The sequence below is a fragment of the Clupea harengus genome, chromosome 8 (assembly GCF_900700415.2).
Source record: "Clupea harengus chromosome 8, Ch_v2.0.2, whole genome shotgun sequence".
NCBI lineage: Eukaryota > Metazoa > Chordata > Actinopteri > Clupeiformes > Clupeidae > Clupea > Clupea harengus.
This window is the reverse complement of record NC_045159.1, coordinates 24,725,879-24,751,287: the sequence shown is the minus strand read 5'-3', so window position 1 is coordinate 24,751,287 and position 25,409 is coordinate 24,725,879. Positions and strand designations below refer to the sequence as shown.

At 42.9% G+C, this 25,409-nt stretch overlaps 2 protein-coding genes across 2 annotated transcripts; one reads left to right on the top strand and one right to left on the bottom strand.

Moving 5' to 3' along the window:
• Positions 1 to 1,283: 1,283 nt before the first annotated feature.
• Positions 1,284 to 19,937, bottom strand: c2cd2l (c2cd2 like). Its single transcript, XM_012834862.2, has 15 exons — positions 19,598 to 19,937; positions 18,488 to 18,916; positions 9,556 to 9,651; positions 9,316 to 9,435; positions 8,776 to 8,886; positions 8,427 to 8,540; positions 8,157 to 8,256; positions 7,776 to 7,908; positions 7,387 to 7,451; positions 7,057 to 7,178; positions 6,606 to 6,777; positions 6,019 to 6,123; positions 5,617 to 5,750; positions 3,654 to 3,891; positions 1,284 to 3,331 (listed from the first exon to the last, which is right to left on the bottom strand). The coding sequence occupies exons 1-15, from the start codon at positions 19,631 to 19,633 to the stop codon at positions 3,081 to 3,083; spliced, it is 2,226 nt and encodes a 741-aa protein (XP_012690316.2). The 5' UTR covers positions 19,634 to 19,937; the 3' UTR covers positions 1,284 to 3,080.
• Positions 19,938 to 20,695: 758 nt separating this feature from the next.
• dpagt1 (dolichyl-phosphate (UDP-N-acetylglucosamine) N-acetylglucosaminephosphotransferase 1 (GlcNAc-1-P transferase)) lies at positions 20,696 to 25,222 on the top strand. The gene is made up of 9 exons (XM_012834890.3): positions 20,696 to 21,573; positions 21,951 to 22,071; positions 22,374 to 22,587; positions 22,848 to 22,994; positions 23,184 to 23,268; positions 23,696 to 23,884; positions 23,992 to 24,079; positions 24,231 to 24,374; positions 24,631 to 25,222. Exons 1-9 carry the CDS (start codon positions 21,419 to 21,421, stop codon positions 24,712 to 24,714), a joined length of 1,227 nt encoding a protein of 408 aa, XP_012690344.1. The 5' UTR covers positions 20,696 to 21,418; the 3' UTR covers positions 24,715 to 25,222.
• The last annotated feature ends 187 nt before the right edge of the window (positions 25,223 to 25,409 follow it).

The following is a 25,409-nucleotide window of genomic DNA, read 5'->3' as shown; positions in this document are numbered from 1 at the left end:
CTGAAATTCCAAAGGCAAGGGTAGTGAAAATTCATTGGTTGTCGGAAAAAAGTGTTACAACCTAGTACACCGTCCATTGGCTACATAGAAGGTGGCGTAACCCATGCGCACTAACCACAGATCAAAATAAACCTGAAGGACGAAAATGATTGGATTACACTACGGTCAATCAATTTGAGCGCTAAATTTAAAACCAATGGAACACTTTCCCTCAAAAATTTGAAGCGATGTTTTCAACAAGTTGCAAACTAATCATGATAACAAATGAATGAATGAATGAATGGTAAGAACGTGTAGTTTATGTGGATTTATTTGTGGAATACCAAAAAAAATCAGTCTTATAATGGAGGAAATCCCCTCGCAGGGACACTGTTAGCTGAATTCACTGTCTGAACTGAACAATGGTCCAAGCTCCGAAAGAAAACTTGGAAATGCATATTTTATTCGAATTAGTGTATTTAAGTTAACAAACTGCAAAGATTAAACTAAGGGTTGTCACTTAACATGTCCCTCTTATTTTATGACAGGCTTATGTTGTTGTTGGTTGACTCATTTTGTGTCACCAAGGAAAGCATTATAATTTGAAACTAGCTTATGAACAACAAAAGCCTATACATGCGATTGAGAAAAACTGGCTTAAACTGCTGGCTTATTTCTAGTGATTACGACATTTCATGTTCTTATTCTTGTGTCAGGGAAAGTCGTTCAGTGATTATACATCGAAACAACAGTTTTAGATGGTGTGTACTGCCAATTTTCAATGTAGGTATACAGCCATTGTGACGTTTAACGCTGCAATGTAATACTTCCCCCTGGTGGACACAAAACATGTTGCAGGTTCATCTAATACAAGCCTCACTCTAGGTTTCCATTCAGGCGTATTATCGGCAGGCGGTATTCCGCCTAGGGGGCATTGTCAGAAAAATCAAGTTTCTCTGTTAAGTAGCAAGTTTGGTTGCAGTGCAGCGCTAATATAGCAGATTAGCTTGTGAAGTCATGGAAATATGATAGATGTTGCGGCTGTCACTCATGCTCTGATTCATTTACTTATCCATTAAATGTATTCCTTTATTCAGATGCAAATAATGCATTGCACGGCTACTATTGTGTCCATAGAAGTGCTTGGCATTTCAGTGTGTGTGTCTGTGTCCTGTATCAAAGCCACTTTAAAGTCTGCCATTAAATAAACATTTGGACAGAAGATTAGTAAAACACTGTATGAGTCAACAAGTATGACATTGTATCAGATCACAGAGGCCAGACATTTTGCCTAGACCATATCATGAGTTTTTAAAAAATAATTTATTTTCAATAAATTAAACATCAAAATGACCACATTGTAATATAAAGTATCAACATTTACAGCTGGACAATAGCTCTCCGCAGTCTAATTTGGCTTCCTTCACTTACGTTCAGAGCATGAATTATTTTAGAGGGTTATTTATCAATCAGCTTTCCATATTTCATTTACGATCCAAATTTTTTTAAGAGCAAAGTCTGTGCAAGATATCCAAATCCAAGCACAGTAGTCATGCAAGACCTCTGACATCACTTGCCACAGTTGGCAAATACACCATCAGCTCAATACAGTCCCTAAGTACAACAATGGAACTCCTGCATCACAGGAGGTGTAGATGGGGAAGGACAATTGAAGGGGGACCAACAGGTTGTTACAATTGTAAGTTCTGTTAAGGACTTCTTGTTATTGTCCCCACTTAGTCCTACAAAGAAAAAACAACAACCCCATCCTAAATATAGCAAGACATTATTATTTTAAAATTAATTTATGTACAGGTGTGTGAAAAGTTGTGTCATGCATGCACTGAGAACTGGAAGGTTATTGCGATATGATGGTCAACGGCAATGGACATTTTAAAACCTATGTATTTTGATGTACGGATATTCTAAAGGTAAAAAACAAAAAACATGGCTACCATAAAACATTCATTAAAATATTTCACCTGAGGTAAATGAAAACAACCACAACAAATAGTTTCCACTGATTCTGGGGTTGAGTTTGTATTTATACCACCCGTGAATGTTACTTCCAAATTGACAAGATGATTTAATGGTATTCTTATTTATATAAATTAAAAAAATTAAGAATATATATACTTCATACTTAGTTTTACTTAAATATTTCCCTTTGAACTCTAACCAATTTCTTTACAACCTAAATACAAACACACAAACATATAAGGGATTTGTATGTACTTGTGTTGTTTTTTGACAAACAGAAACAACATTATCCAAGAAAGTGTTCATAAGCCACACAGAAAACCAGCAATATCATTTTTAGTTAATTCAAAGGCTGGATATTTGTTCAGTAGAATAGCTAATGAAATCTACCGTTGAACAGCAAATGAGCACACTGGGGTTGGAAACCGAAGATTTGGTAGACGACTTGGGTAATCATTTAGTCTTTTTGCGATAGATACAAAATAATGAAATCTATAAGCTCTCTAGCGTTGTAAACAATTCAAAGTCCAAAGTGCAATTTCTCAAATAAATAACATCAAACACACACAGGAGGCGGTAAATCATTCTCAAGTCATTCTATTTCTCCCTTGTGCTTAGCAGACTGTACACTAGCTTAACCACTCATGTCCACAAAGGTTTCCCTTAAGGTCAACATTGTTGCTTTGACTCCTCATAGACCGTTTATCATCTCAATAAACTGGACACAACAATCAATATGTCTCTCAAAGACCATTTGCTTCCTCCACATTTAGCGATGTTCTATTAATAGAGGGACTGTGAAATTGCAGGTGGGCTATCCTAAAAAGGCAACCAGTCCCATGTCTGTTTTGATAAAGGCAGTCCACAGTGGAGGGAACGGAAATCCTGGAAACTGCTCATCAAGCCTTCGAAAGACCACATTGCGCTGACGCAAAATGTGACATCACGCTTTCCTTTCTCACTGGTGCCTGAGCCCATACAGACCCACGCTTCCCTTTTCTCCCTATGACTCTCCCTTGTACGTGGCTTTGGACAAAAGCGTCTGCTAAATGACTAAATGTAATGTGGGACTCCATCTTGAGCACTGGCTGCCGGCATCCCCTCACCCCGGGGGCAGATCCTCAGTTATCCGCCACGCCGGCCCCTCCGTTGGTGGCGCTGGCTTTGCCCTTTGACTTGGACGAACGGAAGGAGAAGCGTTTGATGAGGCGCCGCGAGAAGCTTCCGGACTTCTTCCGCACGCTGGCGGAGCTGGAGGACGTGGAGTCGTTGCCCAGATTGGAGACGTCTTCGTGGGACTGGCTGAAGGTGGGGTCCTTCTGTCGGTTCCTGCGACGGAATAAGAGCTTGGTGCCGCTGCGGAGGAAGCCCACTAGAACAAAGGGGACAGATGTGTAAAACAATACTGCAGTTGCAGACCTACTGATCCTTAATGTAGCTACCAATCTGAGTGGTCATTCTAAAGAACCGCTCAAAAGCATCCTAGCTCCATCTGATGAAAATTCCAAACAATGCTTACAGGGGGCTTTTTTCTTCTGCATAATCTTTCATTATTATATTATTAAGCGTTATTATTGTTACATCTTTGGCAACATAGAACCTAGAAACAGTTGTTCTGCATGCATAGGAGAAGACGTGATGAATGGGTAAAGAGATGCTCACACGTGGCATCACTGGGGGTTGTGCTGACTCACCTTTGTGGTCTTTGAGACTGCGTGTCTCCAGAGCTCCGGTGGAACCGGTCTCCGACTCCACGTCATCCACAGACGGGCGCTCGGACACGTCCGACGGCGTCGTCTCGTCCCCGTCTGGATGTGGCGTGGCCCCGTAGTGGTTGGAGGCGCCCCCGGGAGAGTGCTCCCCCTGGAGGGCGGCGTCCATGGCTGCGGCGTAGCCCACAGACAACGCTGAGTCATCCTCGGAGATGGGGACCTGAGTAACGACACAGCAGGATAGCTGATTAAAAAAAACAGATTAACAGCATTCATGATGTGAATAATCATGACATGATACTACCCCTCAAACCAGCCTTTCTTCTCTGATAGTAGATATCGCATTACTTGATTAAGGACACTTCATCAACGCAGCCAAGAGCATTCATTTTTCAAACTAGCTCTTCATCTCTCATAAACAGTGGTAGGAGAAGTATTCAGATCCTTTACTTAAGTAAACGTAACAATACAGCAATGTAAAATACTCCATTACAGGTAAAAGTCTTAAGTAAAAATACATACAAGAATTAGCAGCAAAAATGTAGTTGAAGTATTAAAGTGCTGGTTTAGTCCCTCTGACTGATATATTATTATATATTACATCATTGCATTAATACTGAATCATCAGTGTGTAAGCAGCATGTTACTGTTGTAGCTGTTGGAGGTGGAGCTACTTTGAACTACTTTCTATCAGTTTCATATACTGGGGCACCAGATCAATCTGAGGGGTCGTGAGATGATTAATGGGACAGGAAAAAAGAAAAAACAAAGAGTTGATACTGGACCTTTTTCTCTAATCTGACTTTGGGTGAGATATTGGATCATTTGAACATGTATAGAGAAGCTATAAAGGTTGGAAACCACTGGTTTAATCTTTAACAATGGGCTGTATTTTAAAAACTTGTTATATTATCCATTTTGTAAAATCTTCACCCTAAAAGTGACTAGTAACTAAAGCCGTCGAATAAATGAAGTGGAGTAGAAATATTTCCCTCTGAAATCAAAATTCTACTTAAGTACAATACTTGAGTTAATGTAATTAGTTACTTTCCACCATTGCCCGTAAGGGTTTTTACTTAAGGAGTAGAATAATTCTGTCTGTTTTCACAACTACGACTCAATGGCTAAAGGAATCTTGCAGGACAAAAAAATAAATGGTGATTTCAGTCTTAACTTGAAGGAGTTCATTAGTACAGAACAATAACACAGACTATTGCTGGAGGTATCTTGTGATAGAGCAGAACATTCTTACTGTGCTCATTCCTGCTATCCATCCCACTAAGTGTCTGAACATATAGCTCTCCATCCTGCACAGATTGCTAACTGAACTCTCCTGAGTCGAATGCACTGATTAGCTGAATCCTGACTCTTCAATTTCCCCCTCAAAGTGCCTTCCTGAGTACAGCCATCAACTAGAGCTGACTAGCCATTTGTCCTATTCACAGGCTTCTGCTCAGAGGAAGGTGTAAGTGAAGATGTGCTTCTGTGGCTAATTAAGTTTCACTCACCCATTGTCTGAAACGGTTCTCAATTGCCCATTCCGGTTCCTAATTGATAATTGATGGCCATCATTCATTATTCAATCATTCCTTGGCCAAGAAACGCTACATGTTCTGACCTAACCTCAGACCTGTTAAGCCATTGATGGCTGGAACTATCCTTACCAGCTCATGTCTGCTCTGTAGTTTCATCCTACAGTGGAATCAGGTTTTGATGGACGTGAAAGGAGAGAGTTTCTGAAAGTCACACTTTAAATGCACATTCAGAAAGAACACAAAAACCCACACTGATAATATAGAATATAGAATATAGATAGAGTATGAACTGTATGTTTTGTAATTTATTAATGTGCTAGTATCATGGCATATTCATTAGATGCTACTACTGTTAACTAAACATTCATGAATCACTCTGTGGCCTGACAGTGAATCTTGCTGACACTAACCTTCGAGACACCAGAGATAATAAGCGTGCTTCTTTTAGTGGGGGTCTTCTTAGCCACTTTGCTTGATGACTCAGTCAGCTGCCGAATAGCTGTGTCAGCAACGGGATCCAGCCCGTTAGACAGGGAACTCTCAGCTTAGACACACACACGCACGCACGCACGCGCACACACACACACACACACACACACACACACACACACACACACACACACACACACACACACACACACACACACACACAGTACATTTAGTCATTTAGCAGACAGTTTTATCCAAAGCAACGTACAAAGGAGATAGTAAATAGTAAAATGAACTGAATGCATACTCATACTAAAATGAAATAACAACAACCAAATGTCCCGCTCCCATGAAGCTGACGACCATATTGTGACAGGACTCACTGCTTGGCGTGGAGCTCCCACTGGCTCCCCCTGGGACATCCATGAGCACGGTCGGCCCTTTCTCCGTCACCTCAACCTTGGATGGAGATCTTGAAGGGGAGTCTCCTTTGTGAGGGAAGGAGACAGAATTTATGACTGAAATTTATAACTGCAATGTTTCAATGTGAAGGCTGGGTGCGTCATAGTACGTGACTGACTGAGAATGTACGCTATGGTGTTCTGGAGTGGGATAATGAAGGGCAGATTACTGAATCACTCTTTCATTAGTTTTAGTAGTTTCAAGAAGGCACTTGTGTGTCATTGTTTATAAGTTAGTGAACTGTGCATGCCCTCTTTCATGCTTCATCCCCACAAGTAAGTGATCCAACTACTGGTAGAAGCCATGACACCATCCGATATTGATGTGTGTGTATATATATATAGAGAGAGAGAGAGAGAGAGAGCGAGAGAGAGAGAGAGAGAGCGAGAGAGAGATAGATGTATATATAGGTAACGTTCTATATCAGGATCTCACTCTGGTAAAGTGCACTGCCTGTTTTTGAAAAGAAAAGAGTGACGAGCGAAGGAACCTGACGGCAGGGCCTCACCCAGTTTGCGGTCCAACTTTGGTCTGGTCTGAATGGTGGTCACCGTGGTGACGATGGTGCCATCCGGCATGATGGTGCGGTCCACATCCACCTTCTTGGTAGGGGTGTGTGAGGAGCGGAGTGGTGTGGCGTTATGACTGGAGCGGGGGTCTGCCGCCTCCAGGTACTGCAACTGCAGGGGGAATCCACACGGACATTAAGAAACAGTCCCACTTCAGGACAGAGGTTAAGATGGGCTGTCCAGTGAGACTGATACACAAGACTTTCAGTCATAGCCTTCCTTTGCATAAGCCCAGGGAAATCCTCAGTGGTTTAGGAAAAGCACAGCACACGCCCTTGACCCCCATTCATGCAGTGTGCCATATGCAGCAATTCAATCTGGGCTCTCTCATGTACAGTTCCGCTGTCCTTTCCCAGTGCTCCTGGGTTTGTGTAAAATGTAAGTTCTCACCTCAAAGGTGACGGAGGCCGTGGATGACAGCCCCTGGCCTGGACTGACGGAGAGGACGTGCTGGCCTGAGGGACTCTTGCTGGGGATATCCAGCAGCAGGGAGGTCTGACCGAGGGACAAGTCTGCCAGCAAACAGACAAGATAAGGCTCTACCACGCAGTCCAACTCTTAAATTACTATGAACAACATAAGCCTTTCATAATCTTTCAGAGAGTAGGGCCTCCAGAGGAGATTTGTTTTTATCTTTGCAAAATGTAAAAAAACAAAACAACTCAGAAACACTATGTGTTTACGGGGGACTCAGCTACTCCATTACAGAAGATGACTCACATTCTCCCATCCTGCTTCGCTCCAGCAGTCTTATCCGGAGCTCTTTGGTATCTGGGCGCAGGTCCCTGGTAGGAGCAGTAAAAGCATTATATTAGGCTGCCGAACTATAACAGGCCATTACAGCATATGAGGTAATGGCACTGCGTGGGTAATGTAGGCTACAAAGCCAATGAGAGAGTGTGATTATTCAAGTGTTTGGCTATAATACTAAACATCATGATCTAAGTGAATGACTAAACCCTGGGCCTTGCTGAAGTGGGGTAATATGGTGGTGGTTCTGCGTGTGGCCAAAAACACAAAATACGGTTGCCTAAAACGCACAAAGGTGTTTACAAGTTGATAACCGCAAAGCTGCCTTTACACGAAGAGCACACACTGGGATCTCTTACAGGATAATGTCTTCACTCCAGTCAAGTGTGGCTCCACTGCTCAAGGAGGGAGTCAGGAGACCGGTCCTCCTCTCCAGGACAGGAGCGTCCAGGCCCAGGGCACAGCACAGCTCCCCTAAACACGACGGCTCCACTGGGAAAACAAAGCAAGTAGCGGCCTCTGTAAACAGCGGCCAACCACACAGGGCGTATCTGTGTATCCAACCCAGTCCTTGGCCTGAATCATGATTGACGTTTATTACACAGTCAACATTGAACAAAGCGAATGCTCTTGTGTAACGTATGTGTAATCAGTAGATTCTAAATCCTATCCCAGTGCAAGCCTGCTGGCTATGTTCCCAGCAGCGGGCTTAAACAGACGGCTCAGACACACTAACTAACCTTTTCTGACGCCGGTTGCTTTGAGCTGACGGACCAAGAGTCTTGCTGGTTGTCCCGGCGACAGCGAGTTGGGCCCAGTCAACAGCTTATCTCTGGGGAACTGTGTCCACGAGACACAAACATAGGAGATAAAAGACACTATAATTAAATCAAGTATAAAATGAAATGGTTTCATTGTTGGAGTATCTGTTGACGGAAGTGCAATAACCCCTGAAAGGGTTGCGTTTTGACTGGGGCATGGGGGGGGGGGGGGGGGGGGGGCGCTCTTACTGCTGGGCTGGACACGCAGGCCCTCAGGTTGAGGATCATGGCTGGCTGTGTGCTGTACAAGGTGTCCTCCACCAGGTCCCTGATCATGTCCAGGTCCACCTCTGGGTCAGAGCCCTTGACCAAAACACAAGAGTGATCAAACACGAGAGACCAACCAACCTGACAGCGAATCAGTGTCACCAGTGTATGTTATCGCTGCAGCACCTAGGGAAGGTTCCCTTTTCAATATTTGATGACTATAAAATGACATGTGTGTAACACCAGCCATCATGCTACTTTTACAGCGTGTGTACTGAAGGAGGGGACCTGTGGGAAGGTGCTTGACGCAGAGCAGCGAGTCCTCGCTCACCTCTCTCTGGAGCTTCAGCGACGACACACGGACTGAGAGCTGAGGCTGCTGGGAAAATGTCCAGGACACTAGGAGCCCCTCCTCCTCCACCTCGTCCAATGAGACCACCAACTAGAGGCAGCAAAGAGAATGTTAACGTTTCAAAGCTGTGGGTGTATATTCAGTGATATAGGGTAAGTCATATCACTGTGTCATATGTAACTAATGTCTTAAGTTTCAAATTCATATGAGGGTTTGCTGATAAAGACCTAACTTTACTTACCTAACCTTCTAACTCTGGATTGTAGTTTGTACTAGTGGTAGTAAATTCACTAAGATAATATGCTTTAGTACTTTTAAATCAACTAAACTACTAAAGCACTCCTTACTTCTTGGGGTAATAACTATGATTGACTGTAACTTATTTGATTAGTAGATTATAAATAGATGTAAGGGATGGATACCATAGTGGTTGTTATGACTGTTGTTAGGACTACAGCCCAAGGCTGAAACAAGAAAAGCCACTGAATGCAAATCCCAAAAGATTTTTTTTTTTTTTACCTGAGCATCCGCGGGCTCTATGGTTATCTGGTAGGTGTCCATGGACACAGCCGCAGGTGACTGCTGAGTGACCGTCACCGGAAACATGACGGTGTCAGCCGAACAAATGCACTGCAACACCTGCATGGGCCGGGAAGAGAGGGCATTGGAACATGAAATACCGTAGCACTCTGATGGTTTCCCAATGGGGAGGAGTGGGCTGATTGAACAGTACAAATTTTAAATGTGTGCTGTACTCACCATGCTGCGAGATGACTGGTCTGTACAAGTCACATGATCAATGGAAGCAGTGGACGGGAGCTGTAGACTGTCACTGAAGGTGATCTGAATTGAGCTCTGGTGGAGGAACACACACAAATGCAGACTGTGAAAACATGGTTCTTGCATTAAACATAATAGCATTCCCCTTATTCATTAATTCATCTCATTCAGTCCCTCCAGGATTTTGCGTTCTTGCATATTCACAAATGTACGCAAGATTTCCCTTGAAAAAAGAGTAGCACCTTTCCCTGAGATTTTCTCACCCTTTTTGTTGATCTCTTTCATTTCTGTATGTGTAATTGGGTCGGAACCAGATGAACTAAACTAGAAAAACAAACACATGCTCTCTTTGGCCAGAGTATGTGTAGCTGAGAAAAAAAAAAAAAATCAGAAGAGAGGATATGACATCATTCGTGTTCCTTCAAAAATGGCTGCCTGCCATGACAGCAGGCCCGCTGCTGTTCTTGCCAGTTCTTGGCATTTCCAACGCCAAACTGGATGACTAAACTAGAGATTCCGGGCCAAGCATGACAGTGACAGGCTGACGGAGATGAATGTGCTTGCCGGTGAGAGGCACATGGTTATAAAAACAGTGCCGGAATACCCAGGACATATTCCTACTATCTGACATGACTGGAGGCCAGAGTCATGGCTAGGCTCTGTGTGGAGAGAGAGCATGAGACACATGAGGTCTGCACGGTCACACATAAAACAGGCTGTCATTTCATTTCATCAAGAACTTTAAAACTCCTGTTATCGTCATTAGCAGCGGTGTAGGTAATCATACATAAGAAGATCAGGGCACAGGTGTTGAGGAATTCTCTTACTGTTACCAGCTTATGAAGATGCTGATCCACTCCTCTAGTAATTATTGCACTACTGATACACTGTTTTGACGTGTACGCTACAGGGCAGTAAAACTTAACGCAGCTCACCGTATACATGTGAAAACAGTGATTTACAAGGTAAGGTGTCATCACAGAGAGTGGGCAATACTTTGAAGGGGGTAACATGAAATTAGCTAGCCCATTCCATGCGTCTCCAAATACTCCTGAAGTAAAAAAATAAAATAAAAAAAAAACGATTGTACGCAAACCTAATCGGTTAGAGCCCAGTGGGCCAGATCAATCAAACGGCAATCAACTACAGCAGCTATTCATTTCTGTACGTCCTCCAACGCTACAAATGTGCGTTACACGCAGTGAGTACGTTTAGAGTGTACAGTTATAGTTAAACAAAGCACAATTAACCTCTGCAACTCTTTTTAACCGCACCAGACAATTACTTGGCCTTCTTCAGTGGGCAGTTTTAATTGGCTTAGACCCTGAGCTACACAAGAGAGAAGGAAGGGGGAGACACACATCCCCTACTGTCATGGCATATGGTCCTCATCTCCTTAGTCCAATCAGCATCACACACAGATCCGGAGGGGAACAGTGCAGTGGGAGATGGCGCTTGCTAAAGCATGGGTTTGTGCAAGTGTGCTTCCATGTCTATGGAAGAAGGCTTGATCTTTATTCATTAATGATATGGGGGACAGAAACATACATGCCACGACTGTGTCTCTTTGGTATGGGAAATATGAGCTTCTTTCATAGTATACTCATAATATGAGAACAACAATGCTTTCGTATTCTTTCATAGTATACTCATAATATGAGAACAACAATGCTTTCGTAGATGACAGGTGATCTGACACAGGGTAAGAGAAAGGATTGGTGAGTCATAATAGTTCCAAACCACCAAGTGGGGTAACCGTAACTAATATTACTTACTCTCACTTCACCAACAAAGGAGCAATTCATTAGTAATTACAAGAGAAGAGGTTAATTGCACTTTATCACTGGGATCTCTGTTTATATATTTCTATTATACATTTATTATATAAGTCATAGAATCACATAAAGACGTACATAAAGATGCTCTTCTCCCTATATGTAGTGAGATGATATATATAAATAAATATATAATACATATTTTCCAGTGGCCTTTGTTTTGGCTCATGATATAGCAACCTCTGTACATCTCTGGGTTTTGATGTTTGACGTCTGTAGGAGGAGAAAGTAAAGATGCCGCTGACAAATTGAAAATGCCATGACCAGACAGTCTGTGCACTGTGTGACCAATGCAGCACATACTGTACCATCCGACGATGAAGCCCTTTGATCTAACCACTGAAGACAACCTAGAGACTAGCATGACCTCAAGTATCAGCAAGCCTGATTTCATTACCACCTCCATGCAAACACAATGCAGGGCCAACTCCAGCCTCACAGGCTGTGTGCTCCACAGAACTTCCCACTGAATCACTTCTTGCCTCGGCCACGGAGGCCAACGGGTGCAGTGGCTCCACAACTATTCCACTGAATATATAACTGAACTTCACTCCCCATGACATGCCTGACTGACACTAGCATTCTTCTCTAGCATGTTCACTTTCCATGCCTGTGGCCACAGGTTCAAGTCCAGTTCAGGATGATGTGCTTCACAACACAATCCAAATCACACCCAGATCCTACCTTTGTGGATAGTGTTAATGTCATTCTTTGTATGGAAACGATTTACGTTCAAATCGTAACTATAGCTATAACTATAATGCGTGTAACTCTGTATGTTGGGACACGTGTGTGTGTGTGTGTGTGTGTGTGTGTGTGTGTGTGTATGTGTGTGTGTGTGCGTGTGGTTGGTTTGCATGTGTGTGTGTGTGTGTGTGTGTGTGTGTGTGTGTGTGTATGTGTGTGTGTGTGTGTGTGTGCGTGTGGTTGGTTTGCATGTGTGTGTGTGTGTGTGTGTGTGTGTGTGCGTGTGTGTGTGTGTGTGTGTGTGTGCGTGTGTGTGTGTGCGTGTGTGTGTGTGTGTGTGTGTGTGTGTGTGCGGTTGGTTTGCATGGTGTGGTGTGAGTGTGCTGCTGGGTTTACAGCTGATGTCCTTTTCTGCGTCTGAGTCAGTGGGACGGCTCCCCCTCTGGCCTCTTCACAAACACTCACCAGCATTCAGACTAACCATAAATATCCTCCCCTAACTGCGCCCGACAGCCTCCCGAGCCAACGCTGCTTCCCAACACCCCTTGGGGCAGCACACACGGTGCTGACAACCGCTGAAAATATACACTGTTCTGGCCCCAAAAGAGGACAAATGGAAAACAATTGCCACTGCAGAGCAAATGGAGCTACGCCAAGAAATCCATAATATCTCTCAGTGCCAGACGCAGGCGACTGAAGGGATACCTGTGACTCAAATATCTGGCACTCCCAAAACTGGTGATGGTATTTCACACTGTGGGCTACTTTCGTGTGACAGACTGAGTGGTATTAAAAGCCAGATTCATTTGTCTGGGACTGAGAGAATATAGATCAGCAGAGCTATGAGGCTTTCAAGCTGTGATGCTAAAAGTGAGAAAAGACCATCAAATACCCGACTCTATATGGGCTCCAGCAGATCTAGGTTAGAGGCAACACAGCCATTCAGACACCTGGGAGTTGGGAGCGTCATTCCACGGTTCCTATAGTACCCGTCTGACAGACAACAAAACAGCAACAGACACTAGACAGCCTTATCTGTCTGACAATGCCATGTGGGTGATAAAATATGCCATTTATGTCCTGTCCATGATGAGTTTGTTCCTGTTGCTGTGAAGACAGACATTATCATTGTCAGACAACATACCACATACGTGGTGCTACATGAGGCAGACTCCCCCTGTGTTTTTCCACAGCCAAACCATCATGTTTTTTGAAGGTCAGGTGACTGCTGTGATCAGGTCCGTCAGGTCTTGTGATCAAGTGATAATACAGACGGGGATGAGACTGCACTTTTGTCTTGTTTTAAGTAGGCTGGAAATATACAAGTACAAATATGAAATATTTCAATGTGATTGTTAGAAGAGATTGCTGACATATCCATGAGAAAACTTCTCCACTTCCTACAGATCTAGCAATATTTAGAATGGAAGCCTGCATGACATAATGACATACATAACGTAATGGCCAGCACTATCTGCATCAGGTGGACTTAAATTGCCTTCAGAATGTCTGTCTCTTGGACTGGAACAACATATGTAAGCCTCTGTGTATTTCAGTCCAGGGAATTACTGTGCAAGCGCAGCTGGCACAAACCACAAAAGAGTGTTTGTGAGTGTGTGTGTGTGTGTGTGTGTGTGTGTGTGTGGGTGTGGGTAGGTGTGTGTGTGTGCGTGTGTGTGTGTGTGTGTCTGTACGTATGTATGTCTGTGACGGCTTGGATTTGCAACTGTGTTTGAGAGTGTGTTTAAAGTGGTTACACAAGACAACATAGATTATGAATTAACAGATACAATGTCTGGCACATTTCATACATGACACAGACACAGACCAATGACATAATAATGGGTACGTACACTACTGCACTTGTCAGCTGTATTTCCAAATGTCATTTTGTGTCCGATTACATTGACAGTGCCTAAATTAAGGTCATGTTAGTCCGTTTAGCACGATTCTTCCACACATAAAAGGCAGAGTTTCCTGAAACTTTGGTCGGTAATTAAGTCCAAGAAAGTTCTAGAGGCACAGGGGGTACATAGTTTAGTGAAAGCCATAAGAACATAAAGGCAGCTAGGTTAGATATTGTAATATATATATTTGTGATTGTGTGTGTGTGTGAGTGTGTGTGTGTGCCCACGGCTGGGTATAAACGTTCTCAGAGGACGTCCTTCTGTTGACATCATCACATATGACCAGCTGTGCAGATCCCCTCTGCCAAATCCCTGGATTACAGCGAGATAGAGGGAGAGAGTGGAGGAGGGGGAGAGATAGAGGTGGAGAGAGGGGAAAGCTTCTTAGCGACCCCTCACACCATAGATCTGGAGCCTAGGGTTGAGCCCTCCAACACATACAGTGTGGACCAGAGTCATACCATCTCTTATGGTGGGCCACACTTGTCCACCTCTGCAGTATCCAAGCGTGATCAAGAAACCAAATGACCATTAAACAGAAAGAAAATAAAAACTTCTCTAATGGCAAGCTTGGGTCTCATTGACCCAACAGCTCAAACGAGTTCATTCTAAAAAAGAAGTTAATTCAAAGATAGATGCCTGTGAGATGCCTGTGCCTATGAGGCCTACGATAATAGAAGTACAATGAGACTGCTTATTGTTTTTTTCTTTCTCTCTCTCCCCCTCTCCCTCTCTCTCTCTCTCTCTCACTCACTTTTGTCTCTCTATCCATCTCACTTTCACCCTCTTACATTTAAACTACCAATCCTTCTCATTGCCATCATACCCAGTAATCTGATTAAAGATAGATTTAGGAATTAAGCAGAGAAGATTAACTGTCTTCCACAATTTTTTTGGTTTGTTTTTTAATTTTGAAGCTGAGTGGCTGTATGGCTGAACCCACTGCTGCACGCATGAAACGAGGAGAGGAGGGCATCTGGTCCGTTCTCCACATGATCTCTGACAGACAGCTGTGTCATGGCCATCGGTGATCTTGCTCTGTTGCAACCATACTTTATTTTTTGTACACGCATGTGTGCGCACACACACACACACACACACACACACACACACACACACACACACACACACATATACATACATAAATACATACATACAGACACACACACACACACACACACAGTCACAGTCCAGTCCCGTCTGTGACTGCTTAACCTCCTCTAGCTGTCAGAGCTAATATCTTCACAGTGGTCATGTCTAGGATGATTGGGTAGACAGGGTGTTAGCCAGCAGCGCATGAAGACATGATGGCTTTTTCTGTCTTTCTCGTACCCTGACTGTGTCCTCTCTCTTCTCAACAAAATGAGTGCAAACATCTCCCAAACATCATGAAAGCCATGCTATGAAAGAGTAAGCCCCCTCTACAATCAACTATGAGGAGGGGGATGTTGTAACACGCATAACTGCTGTGACTGTACTGATAAGCATTGAGGCAAAGTGTGATTCATCTCTCTTTTTTCAAGAGGACAAGATAATTGCACTATGCACATTACAAGAAAAAGAAACCATCCTTGTCCACATGTCTGTTACATGTCTGTTACCTTGACAACAGCAGGATGATTGGACAGGCTGAGAGGAGAAAGTAGGCCTAAGTCTCTATAATTTCCCTTCCATACTTTTGGGTGCATTCTCTTCCTCTTAAACCCACTTCTGTGTAACACTATGCTAAGTCTTGGGTACAGTTTGAGAAACCAATATGAGAGGTGGTTGCCATGGCTTAGGGCTGCTGCTATGGTGTCCGTTTTCATGTAGCCTCAACAACAGGCCCGTGCCTAAGTTAAAGGTGCAGTGTCTAATTTGAGGGATCACTTTCGCTCGTGACCTCAGTTTGCATACAGGCGGGGGCAAACGGCTGCAACTCCATCAGCAGGTTTTTCCTGTCAGGCATTTGAGCGCCACTGGTGGAGTGGCATTAAGTAACCCTGCACTGCAAAGAGAGAAAGAGTGAAAACAATCTGTTCTTTTTCCAATGGAGGTCAAGAGACACGTGAGAACTGTTCCCATCTACAGAATTCCTTCATTATTTCCCCGGACTCAGAGCAGTAAACACATCATGAGAAGAGTGAGCCTTAATTTGAGCTTAATTGATCTGATCTATTACTGACAACAGTGAATATGACAGCAATTATTATAATAACACTAGTTATAATTCCAGTCATAAAAAGAAGTCAAAGGCTTCTGAGTCTCGCATTCCCTTCCAGAAAAAGTACTCTGGCTCGATACCAGACATATTCATTTCATTCTCACTTCCAAGCTGCTCAAACTAAGCCTCGCGTTTCAACTCTGACTACATCATTTACCTCACTTTTCCTGGTTTCTAATAGAGAGCATATAAGCAGGTTCTGATGGTTTAAAAAAGGAAACATTCATTAGTTAAGAGAGCAAAAAAGCCCTGACTGTAGAGATCTGAGCGACGGCCAGCCCACGCTGCAGATCCTTTGTGATAAAGGGCATGGGCAGAATTACAACATTAGCTGCTGTCCTGGCATTTGGAACCAATCCACTCCTCCTATTAAACAGCAGGCCAGCAAACAGCTTTTTGTGTCTAATTCTTTTTGCTGAATCCTGGTGTAGTCACTGACCAGGGGGGAATTTGAGCAACATCTTATGTAACAACGCTTTGAGCCTCCTTGACTAGCTGAGCTAAATCTAGGTCATTGAACTTGAATTAAATTGAGACAAAAAAGAATAGCTCCTGGAGTTAAATGGTTGATTGAATTAGCTTAGTGGAATGCCAGGTACGCATAACTTAGTAATGTCTGCCATTATTCAATAACGCTGAGCCTAAACACGTTCTACTCATCACCCCATGCAAAATGTCAGTGAAACCCTTAAGACTGCGCTAAAATCTCTCAGAGCAGTTTGAACACCCTTTGAGGACAGCACACTTCACGCAGAAGCACACCATAAATCACCCGGTCAGAAAGCACTATAATTCCCTGCCTCCACGCGGATCAAGAAAGGCAGGCAACCAGAGAATCAATGGGAGTTAAGATACATCCTCTTGTTCTCCGGCACACTACACCCCCACCCCCCTTACAAGTACTATATATGAGAGGGGAGACAGCCGACAAGTGCGTGTGTATGGCCCAATGTTCGGGAGCCTGGCGAAGCCTGGAGACAAACTGACGCAAGACTTGGCACAGGGCCTGTCTGCGAAGGGGTCTACTGGGCCAAGTTTGAACTGCACCACACACTTAGAATATTAGCCACGACGCACCCACCACAATAAGCTGAAAGCCTCAAAGAGGAGCACTCAATAATTACAAACTACAGGCATGAACAAAAACAACATCACCATTGCTTTAAAACCAACCTTAATGTGTGTGTGTGTGGGGGGGGGGGTTACACAATTCATATAAAACCACAGCCAATCGTATGTTTACTTCACAAAATAGAGCTTTAACTAATGTAGAGTCGGGAAGCCAACTGTGCTGATATGAAACCGTGTTGTGTGCATACCCACTCCTAAGTACAAAGGGCCCTGCTACTGACGAGGTGAGTGATGTCTGTGCTCACGGAGCCCATAAATTACACACACGCCAAGGCACACCTATCTCACTCCTTAGGGGAGCATCCCCAGCTCTTTCATTTGGAGTCGACAGGGCCCTCTCTCAGCAGGCAGCTGGCACACCCACGCAGATCAAACCTCAAAGGTTAAATAAGGCATGGGGCACATCACACACGGATCCTCCTATCTCAAACACCAATGCATTTTAAATGGCCTATATACAGAGCACATATGAGGTGTCGGTCGTGATAAATATCGCCGTCATCTCAGGTAGAATACATGAACAGAACGCTGAGGATTCAAGTACAAGGAACTAAGGGGTAGACGAAGGGGATGGGTGGAGTCCTCACCACACAACATGAAAGTGTATTTGACAATACTTGACAAGCCTTGGGGCATACTCGCACCCACAAACAAACAGACTGGTGTTACTGAAAATGGGAATCTAACCAACTGGTCTAACCATGTTCATATGTTGACAAAGAGAGGAGTTACACAAGGCTGTCTCTGTCGCTCCACTCGTGACTCTCCACTCCCACACTCTCACTGATGGATGGCCGAGTCTAAAGCACTGTGCCTACACACACTTGGGAACACATCTACATGAAACATGTAACCCTTTACAAATATAGGCAAATGCTAATCCATTCTGATGACTGATTTGCCTTGTGCATGCCTGTAAGCAAATAATATATAATTTCATTTTCATTTCCCTTCCTAACCAAAAGATTTAGTTGAAGCATATTCAGGTTTTGATTCAGGAGCTCCTGAGCATGCTTCAATGATCTCATCAACTACTACACTGGTATCCATGGTAACTTTCTCAGAGGGTTTTGGAGTAATTCAGGGTCATTATAATAGGAGAGTGGGAGCATGAGTGGGAAAAGATTGTATTACTAACTCAAACTTACCCCTTGTCTGCTGGCTTGTTCGTTAAGGGCTCGCACCCAAGCTCTCTGCCAATGTTCCCTGAATGACTTGAAGGAGAAGAGTGAGGCCAGGAGGCCCTTGACCCCTGCCTCGGTCTCACTGCCTCTACCTCCCCGACCGAACCTCAGCCTCTGGAGGGATCCCCACACGCCCCCCGTCAGGGTCTGGTGCGTCAGGTTCAGTGGCAGCTGCCAGTGGGTCTCCGATCTGCTCTGGGTCCCAGCCCCCGACCTCCTCGGACGAAGTACAGCCAGAGAGTACTGCACCAGCCAGGTCAGCACGACCAGCAGGGAGACCAGGAACAGCGCCACCAGGAGCAGCCAGCTCCAGTCCTGACCATCCATCATCCCAGAGCTCATGGGGGTCTCATCTCTCACTGGCAGTGATTCCCCTGGATCCTGGCCTGGATCCTATGAAAACAAGTTGACAAGTTGATGTATGTGTAAATGACTGATGTGCAAATAGGATTCAGCACTTCAATATGAATGAAATGTCCAAAATGTATAATTGAAACATACAGAGGTCACCACAAATACATCTGAAGCGAATTATAATTTGAGGTTAAATGTCGAATACATGTTAAAGATACACAACAAGGGGATTGCTGCGTTGAATATGGTTTCGTTTTTTAGTTCTTCAGGCTACCTGTGCCTGACTCCCACCCCAAATGCAAACCTTTTGCTATCAGTTTCATATTTTACTAAGAGGTGAAGGGTGCTGTCAGGGGCTTACCCCACTAAGGCTAACCTTCACCTCGTTCGCAGTTTAATGTGAATATGCTTATTCCACATCTCAGAATCTTAATTTACTCCAGATTTATTTTCTCACATTACCGCTATAAAAAAGACAAATGAGGCTAGGTTACTTGCGCGCGTCTACATGATTTGGCTGAAATCTTTTTTTACGCAGATGTCTTGAATACGTAGATGGCATTTATGTAATTGCTGCGCCAGCTGCTACTTTCACTATTTGCCCATTCATTGGGCTACTGGTGTTGCATATTAGGATACGCACTTAAATGACCCGTGTGATTGTGAAAACATCAGCAATCAGCAAACATTTGGTAATGAGGAATACTTCAATTACTGTACCGTTTGGGGGGAAAGGTCTGGCTCGTCGTCAAGCATGAAGTCAGTGAAGGAATCGACACCAAGACGTAGGTAAAGTGTAGCCTGTTAGGTTAGCACTAGACAAATAGCTCCATGGCTACATTATGACCATAATCAAAATAAGGTTGCGTGTCTTCATCGTTCCCTCGCATCTTCGGCGAGAAACTGTAGTGCGTTAGAAAAGCATACTGTCGTAAATCGATTTTAATGTAATTGCCAGCGAAAACTCATGTCTGTTATCGGATGGTTGCCCATGTATATAGTACACAGCAGTCTCCGGACTCCGATTCTATTCCCCCTCCCTCCCACCTTCGCCCCTGAACAAAGTCGGTAGTGCGCAGGAACAAAACTGTCAAAACGTAACAAACAGCACGCATACAACATACGTTTTTAAAGAGACATGCAACTCATTACTCCTCTCACATGGAGGACAACCGTAGCCTATTGTAGTTTATGCCCGATATTTTATCTACGACAAAAGACTACATTTGTACTATAGCAAACTATTGTTTACTATACTAAACTATGCTTTGCTATACTATGGCTGCTATGGTTTAAATAGGTAATGTATTTTGTGTTTGAAAGATTACATCTTTGTAATGAAACTGAAACTGACTTTTCGGTAATTTCCAGTGGGAACTTCTTTTGTGTGAGTGTGCAAAGTGCAAAGGCCAGAGAATATATTGTTCATGCTCTTGAATGTGTATTAAAAGTGCAATTTTCAACAAACTCCCAACAAATAAAACTTGTTTGGCCGAAGAAAACTAATTTATCATTGGTACAGTAAAAATGATCACACACCGCCTAAAAAAAGCCCACATCGCCTGCTCTTCTGTAATTTTGAGCAGTTGTTGATAGGTATTTGTGTCTTTGGCATACACATCCAGACCAACATTAGGCCTACACTTGTTAGGAGCAATACACAACAGTAATATATAGAGTTATGATGAGACATTGATGGTACTGATGTGGGCTCCACTTGAACTGTACAGGAACGGACAGCATATCCTGATTGCAACATGATGACGCCCACATCCATTTGACCTTTATTATGACACATTTTGAAAAGCGGAAGTCATCTTAGATGTTGACGGAAGTAGACGTGGAACTTTGCCTTGGTTCTCGAAGAGTTGGGTCGAGATTTAATATCATGCTGTCAAACAGATTGTCTGTAATTGATAATTAGTTTGTCGTAAAAGTTGTATGTACAATGTAGCCATTATCTTACTATACTGTTTGCTAGATATTTGATGGCATATTAACTCGAGGCGTACATTCTATCAAACGTGTAACGTCCTTATACATTGACGATACCTTAGCTTGTCATTCATTTCCTAGTCACCGTGACGTTAGCGGGTAGTTCGATAAAGTGTTAAAACATATCACTAACAATGTCATTTAACTGGAAAGCTCATAAATTAGGCTGTGTTAGGATTTCCTATCAGGGGAAATCATAAAAATGGCAGTCGTTTCAGTTTAACTGAGATAAACGTAGTACGTTTAGTCTAGCTATGTTGCAAGTTATCTGGAACATGTACTTTAAGTAATGGCAACGATAAGATAAGGCTGTAGATTATTTTCAGCTTTGTCTAAAGCTTTAGTCTTTAGTTTTTTAACTAAATGTTCAAATGGTATACGGATTTTCCAGTAGCATATTAACGTTTAGATTGCTGAATAGCGTGTTTACACTGACTGAAGAGCAACGCCATTCAGTCTTAGTTAACTCGTTGCCCAACCTAATTCGTAACAGTCATAACTAAAATATTACCGTTGCAAGATACCTCAATACCTTAGTAGTTGACAATGTCTCTTATACCAGTCATCCCTTTGGTCATCAACTGTTGCATGTCTGCACTGGGCTGCATGGCAACCATTAAGCTAATTCCAGCATTCAAGGAACATTTCATCGGAGCTAGGCTGTTTGGAATGGACCTGAACAAAATCACAAAAAAAGAAGTGTGAGTGTTTAATGGTAGCAAAACATGTATCCACTGATATTCTTTGCCTGTTAATGGCGCATAGTGTATGATAATATTACTGGTTTGGGTGGAATATATTAATTGGAACTAGACATCAAACTAATTTCGTTTGGTTGTAAAACGAAGTTAGAGCAATACATATGGTTTGAGTGTGGTAAACATTTGCAATTTGAGGTGGACCTACGTCCTTTTGGACCTGTACCATCAGATGCTAACACTTACTAGTGTCTTCCATGTACGCTACTATTGGATTGCTTTGTATAGTTGTGATGTTCTGTAGCACAGGTTAAATATCTTGCCGTTTGAACCAGATTCAGTGTCATCCCACTTATCTCAGTCTCTTTTGTCTCCCTCAGCCCAGAGTCTCAGGGTGTGATTAGTGGCACAGTGTTCCTCATCATCTCCTTCTGCTTCATCCCTGTGCCCTTCCTCAGCTGCTTTGTTGGGGAGCAGTGTAAAGGTTTTCCACACAATGAGGTGAATCATCCTTAACATAACTGGAAGATTTCAATCCAAGCCCCATAGCGGGGCTGCATCACCTATTGTGTGGCCAGAGAAGAGATGCACGGGAAGGGGGACTGAGGATATTTCCAAAATTTTTCCAGAGTAAATCTTAGACATAAATCTTAGTTTGTTGATGATCCAACCAAATCAATTTAATTGGTTATTTCTATCATAGTTTATCTGGTCTGTTTGCTTACTGCCACTGTAATTGGTACATTATAACTGCCATGCCTAACTTTAATCAATTAGAGCTGTCTCTGTGTTTCCTGGTGCAGTTTGTGCAGTTCATCGGTGCGCTCTTAGCCATATGCTGCATGATATTCCTGGGTTTTGCTGATGATGTACTGAATCTTCGATGGCGGCACAAGCTCTTGCTGCCTACAATCGCCTCTCTGCCTCTTCTCATGGTCTATTTCACCAACTTTGGCAACACTGTGATTGTCGTGCCCAAGCCCTTCCGGATTTTGCTGGGGATGCATCTGGATCTTGGTTAGTTTGTGCTTTTTCTGCAGTCCCAGAATGACTGGTCTCTGTTATCAGGCTACTTAGATGGCCACCACAACAGTTAGGTACAAATTTCATGGTATTGGACCATCCTCTAATACACAGAGAATTGACAGTGACCGTAATGCTAACTGGCATAAAATGCTACTCTTTGTAATGACTGATAGAGCCTTACCCAATGACTAAATGTTTTTATGGACAGTCAGCAAGTGTATAATTTAGCCTTCGCCTGTTTTGCTACACAGGGATTCTGTACTATGTGTACATGGGCATGCTGGCTGTATTCTGCACCAACGCTATCAATATCCTAGCTGGGATCAATGGTATAGAATCAGGACAAGCCCTCTTCATCTCTGGGTCCATCATCATCTTCAACCTGTTAGAAATCAATGGTCAGTATGTGTATTCCTTATTTTCATAGGTGTTTTCTGAATATCTGAGGCCACCAGATATTCAGAATCTTTCTTATATACAAGGCCAAATAGAAGACATTATAGATAGACTACTGTGTATTGTAAGTGATCTTAGCTTACCAGAATTGTGTGTGATTTGTGCTCTCTCTCTGTCTTTATGTCTTTCAGGAGACTATGGAGTTGACCATGTTTTCTCTTTGTACTTCATGATTCCTTTCTTCTTCACCACACTGGGACTTTTCTACCACAACTGGTAAGCTTAGATTTTTTTACCGGGCCAAGTTCAAGCTGATCTTAGTAGTGTATACTTTAGAATAACATCATCACATCAGTCTTGGAGTCATAGCGAGGTGACACTGATCCAGAAGGCTTGATTTCACAAGTAGTAAAGGTTTGAGGAATTTTAAAGCCTTTTTTTACTGCACTGAGATTATATGTATCATTGCCACATCATTTTTTTATATTCTCAGACTTTTTATTTATATCATTTTAAACATGTATTGCTAATTTATCCTGTCCCTGTAAATGGGTTTGCCGTTTGATTTGTCTTTGCCACAGTAGATGTATGACTCCGGTGGTGTTATTGGACACCAGAGTCAAGATCAGCTCCAAACTAAACTGACTGATGACTCATGGGTATGCCATTGGCACCTTGTTCTGTCTTTGTTTGTGTTTCGCAGGTACCCCTCAGCTGTGTTTGTCGGAGATACATTTTGTTACTTTGCCGGGATGACGTTTGCTGTGGTGGGCATCCTGGGTCACTTCAGCAAGACCATGCTGCTCTTCTTCATCCCACAGGTCATCAACTTCATCTACTCAGTGCCACAGCTCTTTCATATAGTGCCCTGTCCCAGGCACCGCCTCCCCAGGTGACACAACTATTCATTTTATCCTCCGATTCATTTATTCTCAAATATTAAATATTCAAATCTTGATATTTTTCGTACTTCCCCCTCATCTGACTTGTTCTTGTTAGACTGAACCCAGACACAGGGAAGCTTGGAATGAGCTACTCAAAATTCAAAAAGAAGGACCTCTCCAAATTAGGACTGTTAATTATCAAGGTAATCCTCACTTGCTTCTTTCAACAGAACTCATTACTGTGGATCCTAGCTGTGAACTTAAGTTCAGGAACATTACTTTTACTTTTAACTACTTGTAATCAAAATACTACAAAAAAAGGAGATTAGTTGTGATGTCTTTGTCATCCTGTAGGTGGCAGAGATGTTATGGTTACTGGACGTGCGGGAGGATGATGAGTTTATGGAATGTAACAACATGACCCTGATTAATCTGGTGCTGAAGATACTGGGGCCAACCCATGAGAGGAATCTCACTGCCATAATGTTACTCATACAGGTGCGAACTCGCACTGGAAAGTGGGCCTTTTAAGATGTTTATTTACTGAGAATATGCTGACACACACACACACACACACACACACACACACACTCACATTGTAGAGGGAATTACTTCTGTTAATAATAATGTCACATTTCTTGAGTCACAAATGGGATCTAGTGCATGTGGTTTTTCACACTGAGCTAGCTGTGTGGCTGTTGTCTAGCTAATGCTGAATGGAGTTGTTTCATGAAGTCTCTACCCTCCTGCACAGGTATTAGGAAGCATTGCAGCGTTTGGGATTCGTTACCACTTGGTTCGGCTATTCTACGATGTTCAGATGCCAGTGCAACAGTAATTGTGGGCACTATGGACTATGAGGACAGCAATCATCCCACAAAGGCCTATCTGGATTTTTTTTTCTCATTTAAATGAGGACTGAGGACTGAGAACTGAGAAATGATAATTCTGAGAACTAACCTGGTGCTCCTTCACCTTAAAATGGCGAAGGATCTCAAAACCCTTACGGCACAACGCGGTATTTGACTGATTCAGAAGATCGAACTAAAGAGTGGCGGTGTGACATTTAGTAAAATTAGCCACGGAGTAGTCTATGCCATGTCGGTGATGGTGGGAACATAAATAAAACATAAAGTGAAAAAAACTACTTTTGTAAAGAAAATGAAATTTCCTTTTCTTGTTAACGATTTGTTATCTGAAAATACACTGTAAATGTATATGGATTTACTCTCCAGTGCCTGAACCCCCTTTGTATGTATGGGTTTGACAATTTGACACTGGAGAGATTTGCCTGCTTTAAGATGTAAATACAACTGACAAACCAAATAAATGTGCTCTAAACAATATCATTTTATACAGATTTTCAAAAGTAGTCTCATGTAGCCAGTAGTAAAAAATGATTTAGGGGAAATAGGAATTGACTCATTGAGGATAATTCTACAAATATCCCTCACTGCTTACCTAATGAAGCAAATATTGGTTTTACGGCACAGAGGCGTGCAGCTAGAGCTGTCAAACGGTTGGCAAATTAAT

Bases quoted from the DNA above. Each gene is read 5' to 3' on its own strand.
- c2cd2l (XM_012834862.2), bottom strand. From the start codon at position 19,633: ATGCTTGACGACGAGCCAGACCTTTCCCCCCAAACG. The intron at 18,917-19,597 runs GTACAGTAATTG...TTGTTTTCATAG, and splicing joins CAGACCTTTCCCCCCAAACG to GATCCAGGCCAGGATCCAGG. The intron at 5,751-6,018 runs GTGAGTCCTGTC...TGTGTGTCTAAG, and splicing joins TGGGAGCTCCACGCCAAGCA to CTGAGAGTTCCCTGTCTAAC.
- dpagt1 (XM_012834890.3), top strand. From the start codon at position 21,419: ATGTCTCTTATACCAGTCATCCCTTTGGTCATCAACTGTTGCATGTCT. The intron at 22,072-22,373 runs GTGAATCATCCT...TTCCTGGTGCAG, and splicing joins AAGGTTTTCCACACAATGAG to TTTGTGCAGTTCATCGGTGC. The intron at 22,995-23,183 runs GTCAGTATGTGT...TATGTCTTTCAG, and splicing joins CAACCTGTTAGAAATCAATG to GAGACTATGGAGTTGACCAT.